The 18,601-nt window shown below is 47.1% G+C and overlaps 1 protein-coding gene across 1 annotated transcript in view; it reads right to left on the bottom strand.

Moving 5' to 3' along the window:
- TFCP2L1 (transcription factor CP2 like 1) overlaps window positions 1-1,258 on the bottom strand; it is a 35,548-nt gene extending 34,290 nt beyond the window's left edge. Inside the window, exon 1 of the mRNA XM_059852749.1 lies at window positions 1,102-1,258. Within this exon, the coding sequence (XP_059708732.1) occupies window positions 1,102-1,163 (62 nt within the window). The 5' untranslated portion in view covers window positions 1,164-1,258. The remainder of the gene's footprint in view (window positions 1-1,101) is intronic.
- Between the last annotated feature and the right edge of the window lie 17,343 nt (window positions 1,259-18,601).

Below are 18,601 nucleotides of genomic sequence, written 5' to 3'. Positions count from 1 at the left end.
ACCGTAAACAGTCTCTAATGGAGAATACGCTGATGCTCCTCTGCTAGTACCATTTTCACTGTCCTAAACTAATCAGATTTGCAAGAGCAAAGCAAAAGAGAACAAGACTTTAGCCACATACGTGTTGTGAAACTGAGTTATTGACAGAGGGAGGAGATGAAGAATCTTGTACGAAGAAACGGAAAAGCTGCCAGAAGGCACGAATCTCCCAATTTTGTATAATTGGATAATGGGAAATTATTATGTAGTCCAAAATAAAATTCCTTTGCAAGTACACTGATAGGCAGCAGGAATAGTCAAGATAGCGTGTCTCCTTGAAAGGGAAGCATTATCTGCATTCGAAGTGCTTCCCCAGACAAACTCAATGTTCTCTCAAGAGTGGTTATTTGGGGGTACATTCGAAAGTCAGGGTTCTTGGGCCACAGACAGGTTCTCCACTGCCACAATTCAGCAAAATCCCACTCCAGAAATCGCTGACGGCTGAGCTTTACATCTTCAGAAAGCAAATAATTCACAAGCACCCAGCAAAATGGGAACTCCCAAAGTTGCCTGCTTTGACATCGTTTGGAGGGAGGAAACACGGGTTTGTGCTACACATGGTCACAGACTATTGTTTAGCAGCCCTTGTACTTAAATTAGGCACATTTAATTGAACGCAACTGTGCCGAGGCAGGAAAAAGCTGGTTTAGGCAAGTTCAGAAAGTGAAATTCTGCGCTTTTCACACATCGTCCTAAAACACAGAGAAAGAAATCCCATCCCCAGAAAACTGAGTGCCTTCTCAATTAGCCAACAGGCGTTTTCCTCAGACCTCTGACAGCGCTCCGCCGCTGCCGCACCTTCTCCCTCGGAGCTGCGCTACCCCAGCCCGGAGAAGAGGGAACTCGGCACAAGCAAGAAAGCAACGCTGCAGAGAGCTGCCTAACCAGGCGCTAAAAAACAAAAAAGGAAAAAGAGAAAACAAAAAAGGAAAACGGTCTCCCAGGCAGAGGGAGCGGCGCGTCGGGGCACCGGGAGGGAAGGCGGCGGGCGGGCGGCCGCGGGACGGGGACACCCGACCGAACACGCACCCCGTGCCAGGGCTGCCGCCGCCCGGGACTCACCGCAGGTAGCTGCCGGTCGAGTGCTGGTTGTAATGCTCCGGCTGCGTGTGCCAAAACAGCATCTTGGGGGCGGCCGGCGGCGGTCCCTGCGCTGCCCTGCCCGCCCCACCGGTGCCCGGCACGGCTGCCGCCAACTGGAGCCACGGCCCCGCCGCCTCCCGGCGCTTTTATGGCTCAGCCCCGGCGGGCGCGGGTTGGCCGGGCCGGGGCGCCGCAGCCGGGCGAGCCCTCCCCCGGCCCGCCCCAGCGCCAGCCCCGGCCCCCGGCGGGCACGGGCCGCGCAGCCCCGGGGCGGAGCGCTGGCCCCGAGGGACGGGCCTGGCGCGGGGCGCGGTGTGAGGGGCGCGGGGCGCGGTGTGAGGGGCGCGGGGGGCAGGGAGGGCCGGGCGTCGCAACCACGGGCGGCCCCGGGCGATCCCGGCCCTGCTGGGGCTGCCGCCTGGCCTCTGGGCTGTGATTTGAACCAAGCCGCTCCGTCCTACACCAGTGTGAAAGCTCTGCTCAGGTTCCTCGGAGGTCCCTGTCTTCTTTAAATGAACGACAGCTGATGGTTTTAGCTCCGTGCTGTCTCTTACTCTCCCTGTGCCTCAGGTTAATGCGAGCGTTGTGTCAGGGGGTGTTTTCCAACTGAGAGGGCAAGAGGCAAAGTTTGCCAGAGGAGGTGGATGAAGAAGAGAACAGTGTCAGAGACTGAACTCACCCCTCGCCCATTGGAAACCTTCCTGTCCTTTCTGTCTCAACTCCCCCACGCAGTACGGAGAAATCTGTTTCTTTTTAAATTGCAGATCCCGATCCTCACCCACAAAGCTACCCACAGCTGTCATTTTCCTAAGCCCCTGCTCTCAGGGCACCTTCATGTCCTACCAGTCCTCCTCTGGTCTGATAGTTTGGACAGGAGGGAACAAACGGGTAGAGAGACTCTCTGTTTAGTCATTTCATACTGTCTATCCACCAGCAGAAATAAGAACAGATCCTTAGTTACTCTGAGTCACTAAACTAAATCTTTCAGTCAGTTTTTCTGGAGAGGGCTTCCTATCCCTGAGGCTCCTGGTCAAATTTCAGCTGAGAAAAAGGCACTTTACTCAGGGTACTTGTCAGCACTGGCTGTCATATTTCACTGTCAGATGAGTTTTTTCAGACAGATGAATTTTCTATTCTCCTGCCATGATTATAGAATATTGCTATTGTCATAGCATTTATAGATCATAGTTAGGTCAAGCCCAATAGAGTCAGATGCAATATAATGATCATTGGGGTTTCGTATCTTGAGATAAAGAACAAGGTAGCCTGAAAGGTAACTAAGCAGCTTCACAGAGATGTTATGAGTCTAAAAGTTTTTAGGATGCATTGCTTATATCTGCTTGTTAATTTCAGAGTAAGAAATTGCACAAATCAATGCGCCTTTACAGTATCCTCGGTCACTACACAGACAAACACTGGCTCTGGCAAAGCAAAATGGCTGGAGTTATCTTTTTTTATACTCTTGAAAATATTTAGCTCTGCTCACACGACATCTGAGACCTTGATTAAGCAAAGACTATATATAGTTCTTGGACAGAGAAACAAGGCAAAGTTTGCAGAGCTGTCCAAGGACTTCTCTAAATAGTAAATATCTTTCCACAGGTTAAGTAATTTGCTGCACCTACTGGGGAGATATGAAGTCCAATGTAAAAGTAAATTGCCACACTGTATGAAACAAAGGATCCCATCAAGTCTGGTGTGATATATTTTCTTTACTATCCTCCAGAAAGTACATATGTTGGAATGAAAATTACTTTAAAATCATTCTGCTCATTTCCTCTCTAACCTGTTGATGAATGTAGAAAATAAGGTAAAATCTACTGATTAATTTTACAGAGACTCTGGCAGCAGTTCTGTCTTCTAAATGTTCCTGTCCTTCCCATTCCTTTCTAAGCCAAATCTGATGAAGGAAAAGACTTCTTTGTTCCTTGTCTACCTCTCCTGAAAGAAATCTCAGCCATTTTCTGGTCAAACTGCTTCTCTTCCCCCACTGTGGAAGTTTGTACCACAATATAAAATACCTTCTCCTGGCTTTCAGAACCCACCACATCACACAGGCCAAATCATCCTCTGCTCCTCTCTCTGGGGTGCCCAGCATCTGCTCTTCCTCTTATCTTAACACAACCCCTCAGTGAAGAAGTCTTCTCCACCACGGCTTTGTCACCCAAACTTCCCTTTACTCTCCTACTTTCTCCCAGATTAAAGTAATTTCTTTGTTGTGCTGATTGCTTTTCATCTCTCATTTTAGATGCTTGCTCAGTTTGCCATGGTAAAATACTTTGATCATATGATTAACAGGGGTTGATTGAATATTTTGTTTGATGGATTTTTCTGCTTGAGATAAGGCTATGAAGGGACCTTGGGATACTTTTTGTGTAGAAAAAAGGTATTTAAAAAAACAAGTGTCTTTTGCTGAGGATGTTTGTACCTGGAAACCCAAGTAGTGTGCCAATGAGTTCAATCCAAAAGTTCATTCTGCTGCTTCACTGTTCGTTGCAATCCCTTTAGCTAAGCACTGAGTGGGAAATATCTTTCATCTACTTCACAGGAGAGTTTAGAGGTTTTGATCAGCTTTTCAGCACCTGGAACCAAGCTAGCAGAATTTATAGTGAAGTGACTGAGATACAGTCACAGATTCAGTTCCCTTTCTGCTCTGGAAGAACAATGTTCCCATTAGCCAAGGGTCTAAATGGACTTGAGCATTGTAACACTGTAAAGATGGCTACAGATCTATAAAAAGACTGAAACACTTCACTTGCTTCTGAAACTGAAAAGAAACAGAACATCTCTATACCTTTATGACTTCCATCACAAACATCTGAGTTGCTTCTGGAAAGTCTAACAGGATGTTCTATATCAGTTTAGCAATTTTGTGTTCACAAAGCCCCAGATAAACTTAAAGGATCAAGGGTGAGCATTATAGGGTACCCAAGAGCTCCCAAAACCAGCCAGTTATTCAGGGATTACTCTACCTCCCTCCTGATGCACAGATCATGGAATCTGGATGAACTGCAGGGATCTGAAATGAGCTGCAGAGACTTACTGAGATAGTCACCCAAGCACTGAATATGCTCTTATGAAAAACAGTCAGCATGTGGCTTTGTGTTGCCTTTCTGTGTATTTTAGCTCACAGGCTTCCAGCCTTTGGCTTGGGGATCCTTGGGGTAGTTATACTGAAGGAGGCTCTCCAAGAGAACCAAGAAATGTGACTGGGCTTTGTTTGGCTAAATTTGCTCAACTTTCCCTGGAAAATACTGAAGGCACCAGAAAACAGAAAGGACTGCAAACCTGAGGTTTTAATCAACATCAATATTATGAATGAAGAAAGGAACAGCTTTTACAGAGCCCTTATTGCATTAAATTAGAAAAAGCATTGCTTTGCCTTTGACAGCATTTGGGACTGCTTCCATTGGCAAGTACAGGCTTTCACAGGTACTGACCCTCAAGGTCTCCTCACCTATTCCATGCTGGTCCAGTTTTCGGATGGAAACCAGCCTAGATGGGTTCCCATTGCTCTCTGCTGAGCAGAAGCTCTGCCACCCCCAGGAATATGAATGTAGTTGTAGAAGGAATGTAGAAGGAGGACACTGAACTGGAAAAACTGAGAACGAGCAAGGTCTTGAAAGTGTGCATTATACTGACAGAAACACAGAGCTTATTTTGGTTTTACAAGAGGAAGATTAACAGGTGACTCAAACATAGTCTATAAATACTCACATGGAAAATCAATATTTCATAAAATATGCTCCTAAACCTCACAACAAAGATACAAGAGCCACAGAATAAACACTGCAAGTTAACAAAGTGAGGCTAAGAACAGACTGCAGGGAATGTAATCCACCCTGAATGTAACTTTCCCAAACTTTGTGGTTAAAACCACCTCCCGCCATCCCTATTTTCTAGATATAATTACAGACTAATTTTTTTTCACATACACACACGAAAAAATAAGTTTAACAGAAAGTAATTCATTTAGGTCCTGTGGCAAGTTTGAGAGAGGAGAGCAAAGAAGCTCACCAGGACTCTTTCTGTCATGACAATCTCTGACGTCTTCTGCCAAAGGCTTCCAAAAGCCATCTTATTAAAGTCACCTCCCTGCTCTACCTCGTGAGTGTGGAGCAATGTGTCCCCTTCCCTGACAGTCAAACTGCCCCATGCTCATATATTGTGATGTGCTGTCAACACAATCATCCTGACACAATGAGAACCACATTAACTGAACTTAATAGCAAAACAAATATCAGGAAGAATACCACACAGACTGGCTTATTTTCTTATTCAAGTCATTCATTAAAACCCTCACCATTTTCTTACTTATCAGAGGTCACCATCAAATTTCCAGCTGCCACTAAATTTCCAGGCACAACATAGCACTGATGTATCCACGAGGTCTTTTTGCCACAGAAATTAAGCCTCATTTGCGAGCTCTCCCCAATGTCATATTAATCATTTTGACTGTCCTGATTTTATCACCAGAATCAAAATTTTCTTTCTTCCCGGTGAACATTTCTTTTAAAGTCATTTTGTTGTGGAAACAAAAAAATATTTACACAATGAGGAAGATGGATGATTGGATGACAAAATAAGTGCTTTTTAAATGCTCATTATACATCTATTGGCATTGGCTGTCTCATTGTGAGCTACAAGCTGCAGTCGTGGGGACACACAGTAGCAGTGTTTACATTGCTGCAAGAGAGACCTCTGGAGCCAGCAGCACAAGTAGGAAAGCAGCACATGACTTAAAAAAAAAAAAACAACAACAGCAGAAAAAAAAATAATCATGTACTTTTTGGCCAGCAGCAGACACTGACTCTGCAAACAGCTGTGCCCAGAACATGGCTGGGGGTTAGTTATGGTTATGGTCCCTCTACCTGAGGGACCGTCTGTGCTGCGCTCCTGTCCTGGCTTGAGCGGCATGAATACATCACACCTCATACACCAGGGTGGCAGAGAGGGGGGACTGTCACTGCCTGGAGCTTTGAGGGGAGCAGTGCCAGGAGGTGAAGCATTGTCACTCAGAGCTGACAACAGCCCAGCTCTGCTCACAGCTCTGCTGCCAGAGGAAGCTTTGCTTCATAGCTGAAAAATTGTAGCTGGGCCAAAAATATCTGTGATGGCTGAGTGTATCCCACATCCGCCCTCCAGCCTGGTCTGCCACCCTGCCCCAAGCACTGGTGTCAGCACTTGCAGGGAGAGGAGAGCAGGGAAAGGAGAGGCCAGGAGCCAGGCTGCAGCAGGAACTGACTGCTTCAGCCAGCTTTGCCAAGGGTGGGTGTGGGAAAGCAGAAGAGGTGCCAGAAGATGTCTAGTCCATAAATCCCACAGACCAAGGCTGTGTCCTCTCTACTCATGGAAAGGGAGTCCTGAGAGCCTTGAACAAGAGGCAGAAGACTCCCTCTGGAGATTTGCAGGCACCACCAAACTGGGTGGGGTGGCTGGCATACTGAGCACCCATGCTTTGATCAGCAGGACCTTGGGAAACTTGAGGCCATGAGAAACCTCACTGAGTTTTGCAGAGCCATGCAAAGCACTGCACCACACTGGAATAACCCCATGCATCAGTTCAGGCTGGGACTGCAGAGGAGGACCCAAGTGTTGTCTTGAAAGATTAAGTACAAAACAACAGTTCCCCCTTGCCACAGATAAGGCAAACCATTCCTCATAATGCATGAGATCAAGGAAAGCTGTCGCCCCTTCTCCTTGGTGGAACTGCACCTGTTCAAGGTGGAGAGTTTGGACAGATCCAGCAGGTGAACTGCTGAAACACTCAGTGGGACACAGACCACCTCTCCTGTGAGGAGAGCTTGAAGGCATTAGGTTGCTGGGTCTGAGGATGATGAGGTCAAGACAGGTCCTAATAGCAGCCCACTATGCAAAGGCATTAAAAATTGTAACAAAGTCAAGCACTTCTCATTAGCAGCAGTGATCAAGGCAACGTCCACAAGCTGTCACTTGGAGATTAGACTGAGCATTAACAAAAACTTTTTCACCAGAGGACTGGAACAGGCTATCAGACAGGCTGTGGCATCTCCATCCTTGGAGGTGCTCAAGACGACAGCAGCAGAACCATGGTTGATGCAGACTGATGTAGGCTCCAGCCTTTTTGGAGGTGAAGTTTAGATTAGAGACATTCAGAGGCCACTTCCCCCAACATTTCAACAAGTCTATGATATCCTGCAAGAGGTATCGTGGTCCTGACCCAGGTTTTAGTCTACATGCTCCATAATCCCCTTCCTGCTCAAGGCGATGTCCAGGTCTTTACCAAATGTGTAATGCCCTAGCACATGTGGGATGTCCACACTTTCCTACTTCCTGAAGAGGCTCATGGTAAAAGGTCTGCATGCTGCTCTACTGCGTGTGCTGTCCTGCCCCAGTGAGACTTCTATGCAAAAGCCAGCTGAAAAGTGGTTATTTTTAACTCTAGAGGAAAGGCTTTATTATAATCTGGAGTTGGCAAAGTAACAGTGTCAAGTAGCCACATCCTCTCCAATGTAAACTCTTCAGACATGAAATAATTTTAGGATAATTACTAGACACAGTGAGCACGTAGAAAGAACTCAAATGCTGCACTCCAGGGCATTTATCTGTTGTAGGACAGCACTAAGTATGAAATACGTTACAGTCTTTCATTTCCCCTGAAACACTTTAGAGACATTTTAACTTCCTTGAGAGGAAAACAATTCAAGATGCTTCATGTACTCAAAACACCTTTCAATAGTCCCTCAGAGAATGCTTAGTACCTCAGCAGAATCACATAGTCCTTCACAAACACTATGTTTAAAAACTCAAAATACAAGAATACATTGGCAATATTATCATTATTATTATAATAATATTTGTTCTTTGCTTCAAAGTAAAGCTTCCATCAAATGAGGTTTTTCTTATAGAATTGCTCTAGTTAGATGATTCACACAACAAATTCATAAGTAAGAAGATAGACTGGAGAAGGGAGTGTGGTTTTATTTCATTAGCAACATGTAGTCTGACTGTAATTATTCCCAACTGGAATATTTGTACATAAAAGCAATTTTGCAATGACAGTAATTTGTACAATTATTCTAATAACATGTTATTCCCTTAATTTTTACAAACAAATTCTAAGACTCTTTTTTATTGTGTTTGCAGAGGAATTCCCAAGTCAAATAATGAAGCCTCCCAGGTTCCCTGCAAGGTAAGGTAAGGTAAGGTGAGGTGAGTGGAGACTGACCTCTACTGCTAGTTACAAATGCATTTATTTCCTCAATATTCCTTTCTCCCCCAGGATATTCCAGATTTCCTGCTTATACAAGGTGTCCTCTCTTGTCTCTGCAAGTCCTGTGGGGCAAGTTAACACATTTGTATTAATGAGGTAATACATTTGTATTAACTTCATATGATGGCACAGAGTGTGGGTGCACCTTACACCTGCAAATATCCCATCACCATTAGGTAATGACCGAGTCACCTCATACATACTGCAGGAAAATTAAGGGGAAACTTAAGACAGTGGTGGATGTGCGAATAAATCCCAGGGTGATGAGGCCCAGTCTAGCTCTCCTTAGCAGCCATACAGTAGGACCCGGGAGAAGCCATCTCTTTCAAAGTGGGACATAGAGTACTGAAGTCTGTGATTTCATTTTCTTCTTATGCATACAGGGGTAAACTTAAGAATCGTTTGACAAAAAGTAGTGGAGTTACAGGAATGCCAAAAATGTGCACATGGAAGAAGAATCACAGAAACACAGAATATCCTGAGTTGGGAGGGATGCACAAGGATCATTGAGTGCAGCTCCTGTTCCTGCAGAGGACATCCCAAGACTCACATCATGTGCCTGAGGACATTGTCCAGACACTTCTTGAGCTCTGGCAGGCTCAGTGTTGTGACCATTTCCCCTGGAAGCCTGTTCCAGTGTCCAGTCACCCTCTAGGGGAAGAACCTTTTCCTGATATCTTAATATATATCCTAGAGACTTTATTTTCCACAGAAGAGTGGGCACATTGATATAACTTTACAATAACCTGAGTGGGACCAATAGAAATGTGACAATTTCAGCAGCTTCCCACACAGCTCAGGGCAATGTTTTAGATACTGTAGTTTCCAAATTTTTTTACTTGAAATCACCAATTTCACGTCTCTAATACACAAATCATCTGCCCACTGAGGTACTCCTGTGCTGTGGATGAAGACTTCTCAGAAAGGAATGGGATAGCATCTGAGGGCACAAACAGACTATTTGAATGAATACCCTCAAATAAGAGAATCCCAGTGACCAAAGCACAAAACTCCCAGTGACAAAAGCACCTGCACTTGTAAAAGAGGGCTTGTGAGTTTGTTTTCACAGTGCAATAACTAACCTCACTGCACAGCCCTCCTGGGGACCATTACTTCAGCTTTTCCCATGATGTAGGTGGGGGAGGTCAGTAGCAGTTCAGATGCACAATATTCAGTACTGCTGGCTACAGCATGGCAAAAATGACCCATTTCTTGCCTCCTCTAGGTCTGACTGTTCCAAAGCAGCTGGACTAAAGAGACAACAGATGCCAGAGATAAAATTAAAGCTCACTGTACCGAGCAGAAACTGCTGTCTTCAGTAGGATTTTGTCTCGGGCTAGAAGCACTCCCGTATTTCATAGCAAAGACAAGCGCAGAGTTTCTGAGGAAATTTTTTCTATTGTTCTACTTTAATCAATCAGTGCCAATTAACTAACATTTAGTTTCAGCTTGAGGAAGGAATGACAGAAATAATTATGTCCTGAGACAAACATCCCATCAACTTCTCCAAATCATTAACTGCCTCAGATGAATTGGCAATCAATTAAATGAGATTAAAAAGTCTAATGCACAAACCATCTTCATTCCTCTCTCTAGAACCAGGATGACACAAAGTTACTACCCGACCTCTGCTTGTGTTCATGTAAATGCAATTTTACTCTGTCCATAAAACAGTTTTGCTGGTTCATCTCAGGACAGGGGTTCCTCTGACACAGAAATTCAACACGGATTTGCTCTTAGCTGCCCCTGAGCAAGGAATGGAATAACCACTCCTGACCCATCTGTTTATAAGGCATCAGCTAAACAACTGTGTTACCACAGAATAGTTCAATCATGGGCCTTGTGCTATAGATACATGTTGCCCATTGTAGAAGAAATTTGTGGGCTTCAAGACAGATTATTGTAGATAGACTAAAGATGTAAAAATTAGAAATACTAGTGTGAAATAGGCTTAGGTTGTAGTAGTTTCACTGTAGCTCTGCCTTCCTTACTTGAGTTATTATAAATATTTGTTTAGTATAGGGTGCAGAGCATCCTGAATTTCCTGGATTGTGCCAGTGTGATCCCATTACTATAAACACTGAAGATGAATCAGATGAATCTTGCCAAACATTTGTTTTCATTTATCAAAACAAGGTTAAGAAACCTGGTCACAATTTATAAACATTTATTGGGAAGTGTCTCTTGACAGAAGCAGAGGTGGTAACACTGAAGGGGAAGCTGAGCGCATCCAGCAATGTCCAGCTCATAACACCTGGTGTGAGCAGTAGCAGTGATGGAGATTATTAATGGCGAGACAGGACCATTATTTTTATGATAAAAAAATAGAATAAACCCAATGTGACATAATCTACTTAGTAGTGTCAAACAGTCAGATTTATATCTAATCATCATAGCTGCTTTTCAATAGTTTCCAATTATTTGAAGTGGCTAGCATGTTGATTTTATCATTATACCTGCTTCTTGTGCTTTTTTTCTTCAAAAGCATAAAATACATTATTCTGAAGTTCCTCTTCCTGCAGGTTTCTTGTTTGGCCTGGTCTAACCTTAGCAGTGAGTAAACTTAAAAGCTTTTCATCCAGCCATCCAAACATAAGCAGCGTTGAAGAACTGTCCAAACCATTGGTGCCAGCGTACAGCGTGACTGGGAATCCATGGGGAATTCCAGAAAAAAGGCCAGCTTGTGATAATATTTACAAGAGGGGAGGGATGGCCTCCTTGAGCAGTTTGCTAACTGCCCAGATCTAGGAATCACACAGTGAGGAACACGATGATATGGGGGGATGTCTCTTGGGAGAGGCTGTGGGTGGCACACCTGGTGTTATCCCAGATCAGCAGCAGGAGTTGGGAACAATCAAACTATGACTTTGGAGTGAAAAGAAATGTGCTTTTAGTAAAGGTAACTTCTTCTCCTGCTGTCACCCCTGGGATGGTCTGAGGCTCTGTTTCACCTGCGGGCTGTCCTTTGCTGTAGGCCATCCCTTGTCTGCTGGATCCAGCCTGATGGTGCATCTCTGCCAGGTCCAGCCCAGTACAGCTGGGCATGGATGAATGTGACCGAGGAGTTTTCCTCTGCAGCCCCTCATCTGTGGGGATTTAGGTGCCAGCAGCTGCAGTGCAATCCCATTGCTCCTCCTGGATGAGGGAGTCATGCTGCAGCAGGTTCAGCCTGTGACCCAGAGACTCTGCAAGGGCCCAGGTTGCTCCTCATGTAATTTCCTCTCCAGTGGAAAGTGATTGCACTCCACAGGCCAGCTGGCTATAGATGGGATTTTTGGGGGATTCCCATCTCTACTGGAAATAAAAATAATGGTTGAAAATCATTGAACTACACAAATGCAAGAGCCTTCCAGTGGCCTTGAATATGCTATTCATTGAGGTCGGAAGCTGCTATGGAATTTTTCAATACATGATTTAATCTGGGCAGCCTGAGCTCCAGAAGCAGAGGGAGGAAACCCTTCCACTCTGGAGCCAGGGGCCCTCGGGCAAGGAAAGGGAACATTTTCAATGGCTTTTAGAGGACACGTTGGCCAAGTCATGCATGTTCCAGCAGTTCACTGGCAGCACTATAAAGCTAGAAGAGAAGTGTCAGGTGAGCTTTCTAAAAAGGCAAAGATTGCTCCCTACTCTGGAGCATGCTAACATTTGGACATTTGTGGGTTTTAACTGCATCATGGTTTGAAGGCCACCTCTTAGCATGGAGATTTTTGGCCACTCTAAACAGAGTCAGCAGAAGCTCCTCAGCAGGCAGAAACCTGCTGTGGGACTCCCTTCTCAGCAACTGAGGTGTCCCTAGTTGGTTCTGCAGTGCCCTTGCCCTGCCCTGAGAGCTGCACTGCCTCCCCACGCGCTTCCACCCACCTGCAAGACACACTGTACCTCTTCCCTTACCTGTACCAGCAGTGCCAGGAGGCGAGCAGCTCCCTCTGGGAATTGCTCTTTCTTCAGGAGAAGAAAAAATACCTTTTATGGTCTTCAGTTTGCTTCTGAGATAGATCAGTCCCTGGATCTGAGTCCCAGTGTGGAGCAGTGGTGCCAGCACAGTGAGGGGAGCAGGGAGGGAAGAAGCCAAGGGAGGGCTGGGGGTGGATTCTGTTCTCTGCCTAGTGAGGTATGAATACCACTGAGGGTATAGCATAATCTCAACTCCAAAGAGACCAGTGTCAAAACAGGTTTCCATGAACTACTTCCACATCTTCCTGCATTGATGGCATTCCTTCCCTCCTGACAAAGTTTGCTGACATTTTCTGCATTCAGCATCTTCTTTTCTATTCCAGAAAATCTGGAACCTTATTAATATAGTAAACAAACCCATGAGTCCTAACCTTCACTGTTTTGTTTCATTCAGTCCCAGTAACCCAAGGGAAAGCAAAACACAACCTTCACTGACTGTTTCCTGAAGGGTGTGGGAGCAGCTCTCAGTAGGGAGAGGAGACCCAGAGCTGGGGAGTATCTGAAGGACACAGACTGTCTCTCCTCACCCTGCACTACACAGCTCTTCCAGGCCCTCTGATAAATGTGTGTTGGGACAGAGCTTCAAGGGTGATGCCCTTAAGTCAAGGGAACATCATCACCAAAGAGGGACCTATTCAATTTTCTGTCTTTCAAATGCCAGTGGCCTTTTTGTGGGTGTCTTTGATTTTAGAGACTGGTCGAGGAATTTGTACTTCACACTCAATTGCATCCAACTCCTTTTAAAGCAGAGAGCACTGCCAGCCTAAGAAATACAATCTTATCCCAAGGCCTTGAGAAATGTGGTGGCTGTTTTTAAGTGTCTTCCTCCATCACAAACAGCTCTTTGTCAAGGGTACCCAAGGATAACCAACAGTGATAAGAGGATCACATCCCCCACTGCTGCAAGTGGTCCTGCTGCTCCAAGGGAATCAGGCTCCAAAGGAAAAACCAGCCCCTGGAAAGGCCTGGTGCAGGCAGGGCTGAGGCAGAGCTCCCTGCCCACTCCCAGGTACCCTTGGCACCAAGGGTGGCAGTGCTTGGTTCAGGGTGCAAAGCACACTGGCTTTAGTCCCAGGGGAAGTGGCATCACCTCACACAGCTGCATTTCCCGTCTCGGGGCCAGTTAACCTGGGAGGGCCAAGGGGAGGGGAGGGGAGGCTCCCCCTGGCACAGGTGCCTTCTGCAGCATCCATGAGATGGGGGAACCTGGGACATGATGTTAGAAAACAAACCCTAACACAAACAGAGCTGAAGGGATGGTTGGATAAAATTCAAATGTGTTTCAACAATGGAGGAAGCCCATGACTGAACAAGTGTTTTAACTCCCTGCAGATATGTAATAGCTGTGGAGGGATCATGAAAGTGCTGAGAAACAGGAGAAAAGCAAAAACTCACCATCCCCTGGATAACAGGAGCCTTGAAGGAAGATGTGCCCCATGTCCCCAGAAGATCTCCCAGTGACTGTAAATTGCTTTGCTATTTTTTTTTTTTCGGGATGCACAGTTTGCAAGGCCTTCTCCTGAAAGGGACCCTGTTAGTGCAGCATCCCATGCTGCTGTTTCCCCACCTGCACATCCAGGGCAACTGGGCTGTCACCACAGGAGCACTGTGAAGATGGATTAGTTAATATTTGCTTAGTGCTCTGGAGATAGCACTATATAAGTCTAATTACATTTTATGCCCTCATGTGATAAGGATGTCATCTTGGATTAGAGGGGATTAGTTGTTAATGCCATTCCTGTACATACCGGTCCCCTCCGGGGCTCTGATTTCTGCTGAGAAGGTTATTCACCCTGCTCTCAAATCAGTGAGGTCCTCCTGGTTATGATCATCATGGAAACCAAAGATTTTTGGTGGATGAAAACAAGACTTGGTGGATAGCTGACTGCTGTCAGCCAAGCACCGGTGTGTGCTCAGTGAATGATGGTGTGCACTCAGTGACTCTCTTGCTCTGGCATCCCTAAACCTTTGGCGAGGCCAGGAAAAGGGGATTGAGGGTGTCCCCTCCCTCTGCACTGAGTTCCAAACACACCACCAAGTTATTAAGTACAAATCTAAGTTAATGTTTAGCACTTGCCCAAAACATGGTGACTGCCAAAAGCCAAAACAGAGTGAGAATACACACACTGGTAATGACTGCAGGGAAAATGCCACTGAGAGGACATTCCCACATCCTAGCAGTGCTGCCCTCCAGGGAGTGCTCCAAGCTGGGGACATGTCCCAGAGGGATGCGAGGGGCCTCTGGCTCCCATGCTGCACGGCAGGTGCTGGGCAATCACAGGGGTTTGGCTTTTTGAAGCCTGTTGCAGTGAAGCTTGCATCCCTTCCCCACAGCGACCCTGATGGCTCTCAGGGGACTCCCTGCAGAGCCAAGGCCCTCTGCCCTGGTTGCAGGGGTACCACAGATTATACCAAAATCCCTTTCAAGGTTCCCTTTGTGGCACTCCCACCAAGCTAGGGATACCACCTCCTGGCTCCCAGCCCCCAGCTGACAGGAACAGTTTTGGCTTACCAGCATGATGAAGAAGCTCGTTGGAAAGGAAAACCTCCAGAGATTTCTTAAAAGCTTCATTAAACTTTCAGAGACAGATCCCACCATAGTCCTTTAGCAGGGACCATCTGCAGCCAGGTATGAAACAGAGGGCTGCAACAGGAAGTGGTGATCAGCAAAAGGAGTGAACACCACAAGGAGTGAGCACCACAAGGAGCCCTTTCTGGGCTTCATGGGGAGCACCCATGACAGCTAAGAGGGCACAGCTGAGTGACGAAGAAGGTGAGAGCCCCATCTCTGGTGAGCCTGAGGGCTCAGATGAGCACACTTCAAGCTGATGCTGCTGGGAGCCAGACTGGGTCAGACTGGAGGTGCTTCTCCATCATCAGTGGAATGCAAAAGCAACTGGAGCTTTCTGCTTACCTGGGTTGGCTATACAGGGCAAATGCCCATCTCTATTTATTTCTTATTGTTGGCCAGAAGAGCTGGTCTTTTGCAAGAGAGGGACCAAAATACACCACTGTCACTCTGGGTGGGTGCTCTCCATCCTCCCAGGGGAAGAGGTGCTGGGGTGCAGGTAGGGTGCAAAATGTGTGAGGAAAAAAAGGTTAGTTTGGTGTCTGAAACCAGACATGTTCCATGGAGAACACCCCTTGGAGGAGCAGGGGCAGCTGCAAGGCAGAGTGCTGGGGGACATGAGGCTGAAGATGCCACCAGGGTGCCCTGTCTTGGCACAGCCTGTGCAGAGCCTCAGCAGAGCCATCACCCTGGGAGCCCTGAGCGTCGCATTTCTTTGGCTGCCAAGACTAACCTCCCTCCCAGCAGCTACTCCAAATGCAGGGCAGGGAGCCAAGCTGTCAGGGAAGCCAGCAGGATCCCTTAGTAATTTTATCAAACTCAGCATTTTTTGGGAGAACATTTCCATTTCAGTGAGTCAGCAGCCTTGGGAAGTGTCCGTCTGTCGGCAGCAATGAAGCTCGAGGTGGGCACACAGGGAAAGGCCCCTGGGACATGCACCTGACCCAGCATGGACACTGCTCAGGAGGAGACAGGCAATGAACCTCCCACTTTTTGGCCAATTCTCCTCCAGTCTGTTCCTTGTCCACCAACAGAGAAGCTTGTCCAAGCTGAGTTTTCAGGTTTAAGTGGACTGATATGCAACAGGTCAAAACACTGGGATTTTGTTCCTTCCCATGCTTGATCACATTATCTCCTTGCAAAATTAGGCCTGGTAACAAGTTAACTTTATTACTGTGATTGTTATGTTTTCCTCATCTAATTTTTGTCTTGCTAAATCCAAAATCTTGGGTTTAGCAAGAAAAAATTATTAATCTCTTCTTGCCCTATCCAGAGAAGAGATTTACCCCCCCATGGAATTGCCTCTTGATATTTGAGGGCTGCTCTCAAGCCTCCCTGAGCCCCTTTTGTTGCCTGTTATCCAACCCAGGTCAAGCTTGCTGGGAGTCATCATGGCTAATCTCTGGCCTCCCTCCAACCTGCCCATGTCTTCCTCACCCCAGTGGGAAGCCAGCTTATCCTCACAGGCCTTCTCTGCAAACCCCCAGTCCCTTCTTCCAGCAAGTCCTCACAAGGATTTACAGCCTGTCACTCTGCAGGGATGGAGTTGTTCTCGTTGTTGGAGAGATGGAGGAGATAGGGCAGGGGATGCAGGCTTGGGGGTAGCCAGCAGATTGGAGAGAGACCAAAAATGCTGTCAGCCCCCACTCCCTGCTGCCTCTCCAACAAAAGGGATTTTTTACCCAGGGAGCTGAACCAGGTCTACCACATCAGCTTGCAGTGCTTGAACCAGGGCTTCACCTGTCCCAAAAGGGGATGGCTCTGAGCCAGCTCTGGAGGGGCAGGGCAGCAGGCCTTTTTATTTTTTCTTTTTTTTTTTTTCTTCTTCTCTGTGTGTATGTGTTACCGAGTGTGGGTTGGAGTAGGACTGACACCGAGTCTCATCGGGCAGGGCTCAGCTGCTCCTCATCCTCTCCCAGCAGGGTTTGCAGGGCTGCAAACTGTAGCAGTTGCAGGTACCTCCTTGCAGGAAAAAGCAGGAAAAAACTGGCAGGGAGTGGAAACAAGTGGCAAGCAGATTAGAAACCCAGCTCCTATTTATAGACCAGCAGTCAAGAAACTGCCCCTGTGACAGGGCCATCCGTTTAACCCTTCTGGTCCCAAGCACTAACTCACCCAGAGATGCTGAGCCCACCCAGCCTGTGCCATGAGAATTTTGGCACAGGGGAAGCAGGATCCTGCACCAGGGCACCTGTGGAGGGGGCAGAAGACAGGTCCAGGCACAATGGAGCTTACAGGGGTAATTCCTCAGCAAAGCAGTGAGGAGAGAGGTGGGGTTGTGGTTGTTAAGAAGTTGAATCACCAGGACAAGGAAAAGAATATATCCCAAGTATCCTGCTGCATGGTACAGAGAGAGACAAATTTTTCCTCTAAGAGGGAGTTAATTAACATGTTTTAGGGGCAGCTCCAATGTTTGCAGCCTCTTTGGTGTCTCCTGGGCTTTGGAAAGTTGAAACGTAGTGGGGGCCATCCCTTTGAGGGGCACTGTGTACCCCTTGCCCAGGAGTGGTTGCTGATGCTCACACAGGGCTGCTGCCTCCCACAGGAGTGCACTGACACCCCTGCTCACTGCTGCTCCTCGCCATGGACTCCCCAGAGCTCAGACCCTTCACCAGCCCCCTGCAGTGATTTGTTAAATGCATGCTGAAGGTCCCTCTTGGCGGTTACTGTACCTGCTGTCACTTGTGGGTGTCTTTATGCCACACACGGTTGTTTTATACGCTGCCATGGCAAGACTTTCCAGCTGTTCCCCCACTTGCTTGTGTCAATAGCTATTTTTACAAGATTGCCTTTCTTTACTTCTTAATTGATCTAAATCCTTTCCCTTAGCTTTCTTGTTAAAGGTGGATTTAAAGAGAAGGACTTCATTATCTCGGACATTTTTGAGTCATTATGAATTTCATCCCTCTCTTCATTAATTACTCATTACCCCTCAGCTCTGGAGGGCTGCTTTGTCCCCGATGTGTTTGTGAGCAGCTTCCCTGGCACCCTGTAATCCCGCCAGCCCCGTGTTAGCTGGGTCTGGTTTACACTGCCCTCACCATCCCCTCCACTGCTCCTGCTCTCCTCCGCTCCCAAACCAGCTCCTGCCTTTCCCTTGTGCCCAGCACTGCCTCTGCACAGTCCCTCAGTGGGGTACACCCCATGAGCATCATCCTGTGCTTCCTGCCTGCCCCAAAGGACAAGCAGCCATCCCCTCTGTCCCTGAGCTGTGCAGAGAGCAATCCCTGGTTCCTGGTTAATGGGCTGGCACCCACGTCTGGATGTAAATACTGGGTTTTGGAAAGCTGTGGCTTTGCTGGGCCTGTTTCAGTACATGCCAAGTTACGACAAAGCAACATGGAGAACAGAGTAACGTTGTGTAAGGGCCTTGGGATTAACAGGCCAGAATTTCTCAAGACTTTGGCTGCAGTCAGATCCCCAGGGAGAATCTGAAACGTGAGCGTCTCCTGTGCTGCAGTGGTCCAGGGGCACAATGGCTGCAGTGGGTGTCACTGCCCTCCTGTCCTCCTGGCAGAGGAAAGCTGTGCTCAGTCAGGCACTCAAGTGCTGACCCGCTACTGAACCAGCCTTCTCCAGCCCATTTACATGCACACACTGGCTGTAATCCTGTGTTATCCACACATGGATCCAGGAATGGGGATCACAATCAGGGATGGCCTTTCTCTGGACCTATACAAGCACACAGCCATCTGAGAGCTCTG

The sequence above is a fragment of the Haemorhous mexicanus genome, chromosome 8, assembly GCF_027477595.1.
Source record: "Haemorhous mexicanus isolate bHaeMex1 chromosome 8, bHaeMex1.pri, whole genome shotgun sequence".
In the NCBI taxonomy this organism is placed as follows: domain Eukaryota; kingdom Metazoa; phylum Chordata; class Aves; order Passeriformes; family Fringillidae; genus Haemorhous; species Haemorhous mexicanus.
This window is presented reverse-complemented; position numbering and strand designations above follow the sequence as displayed.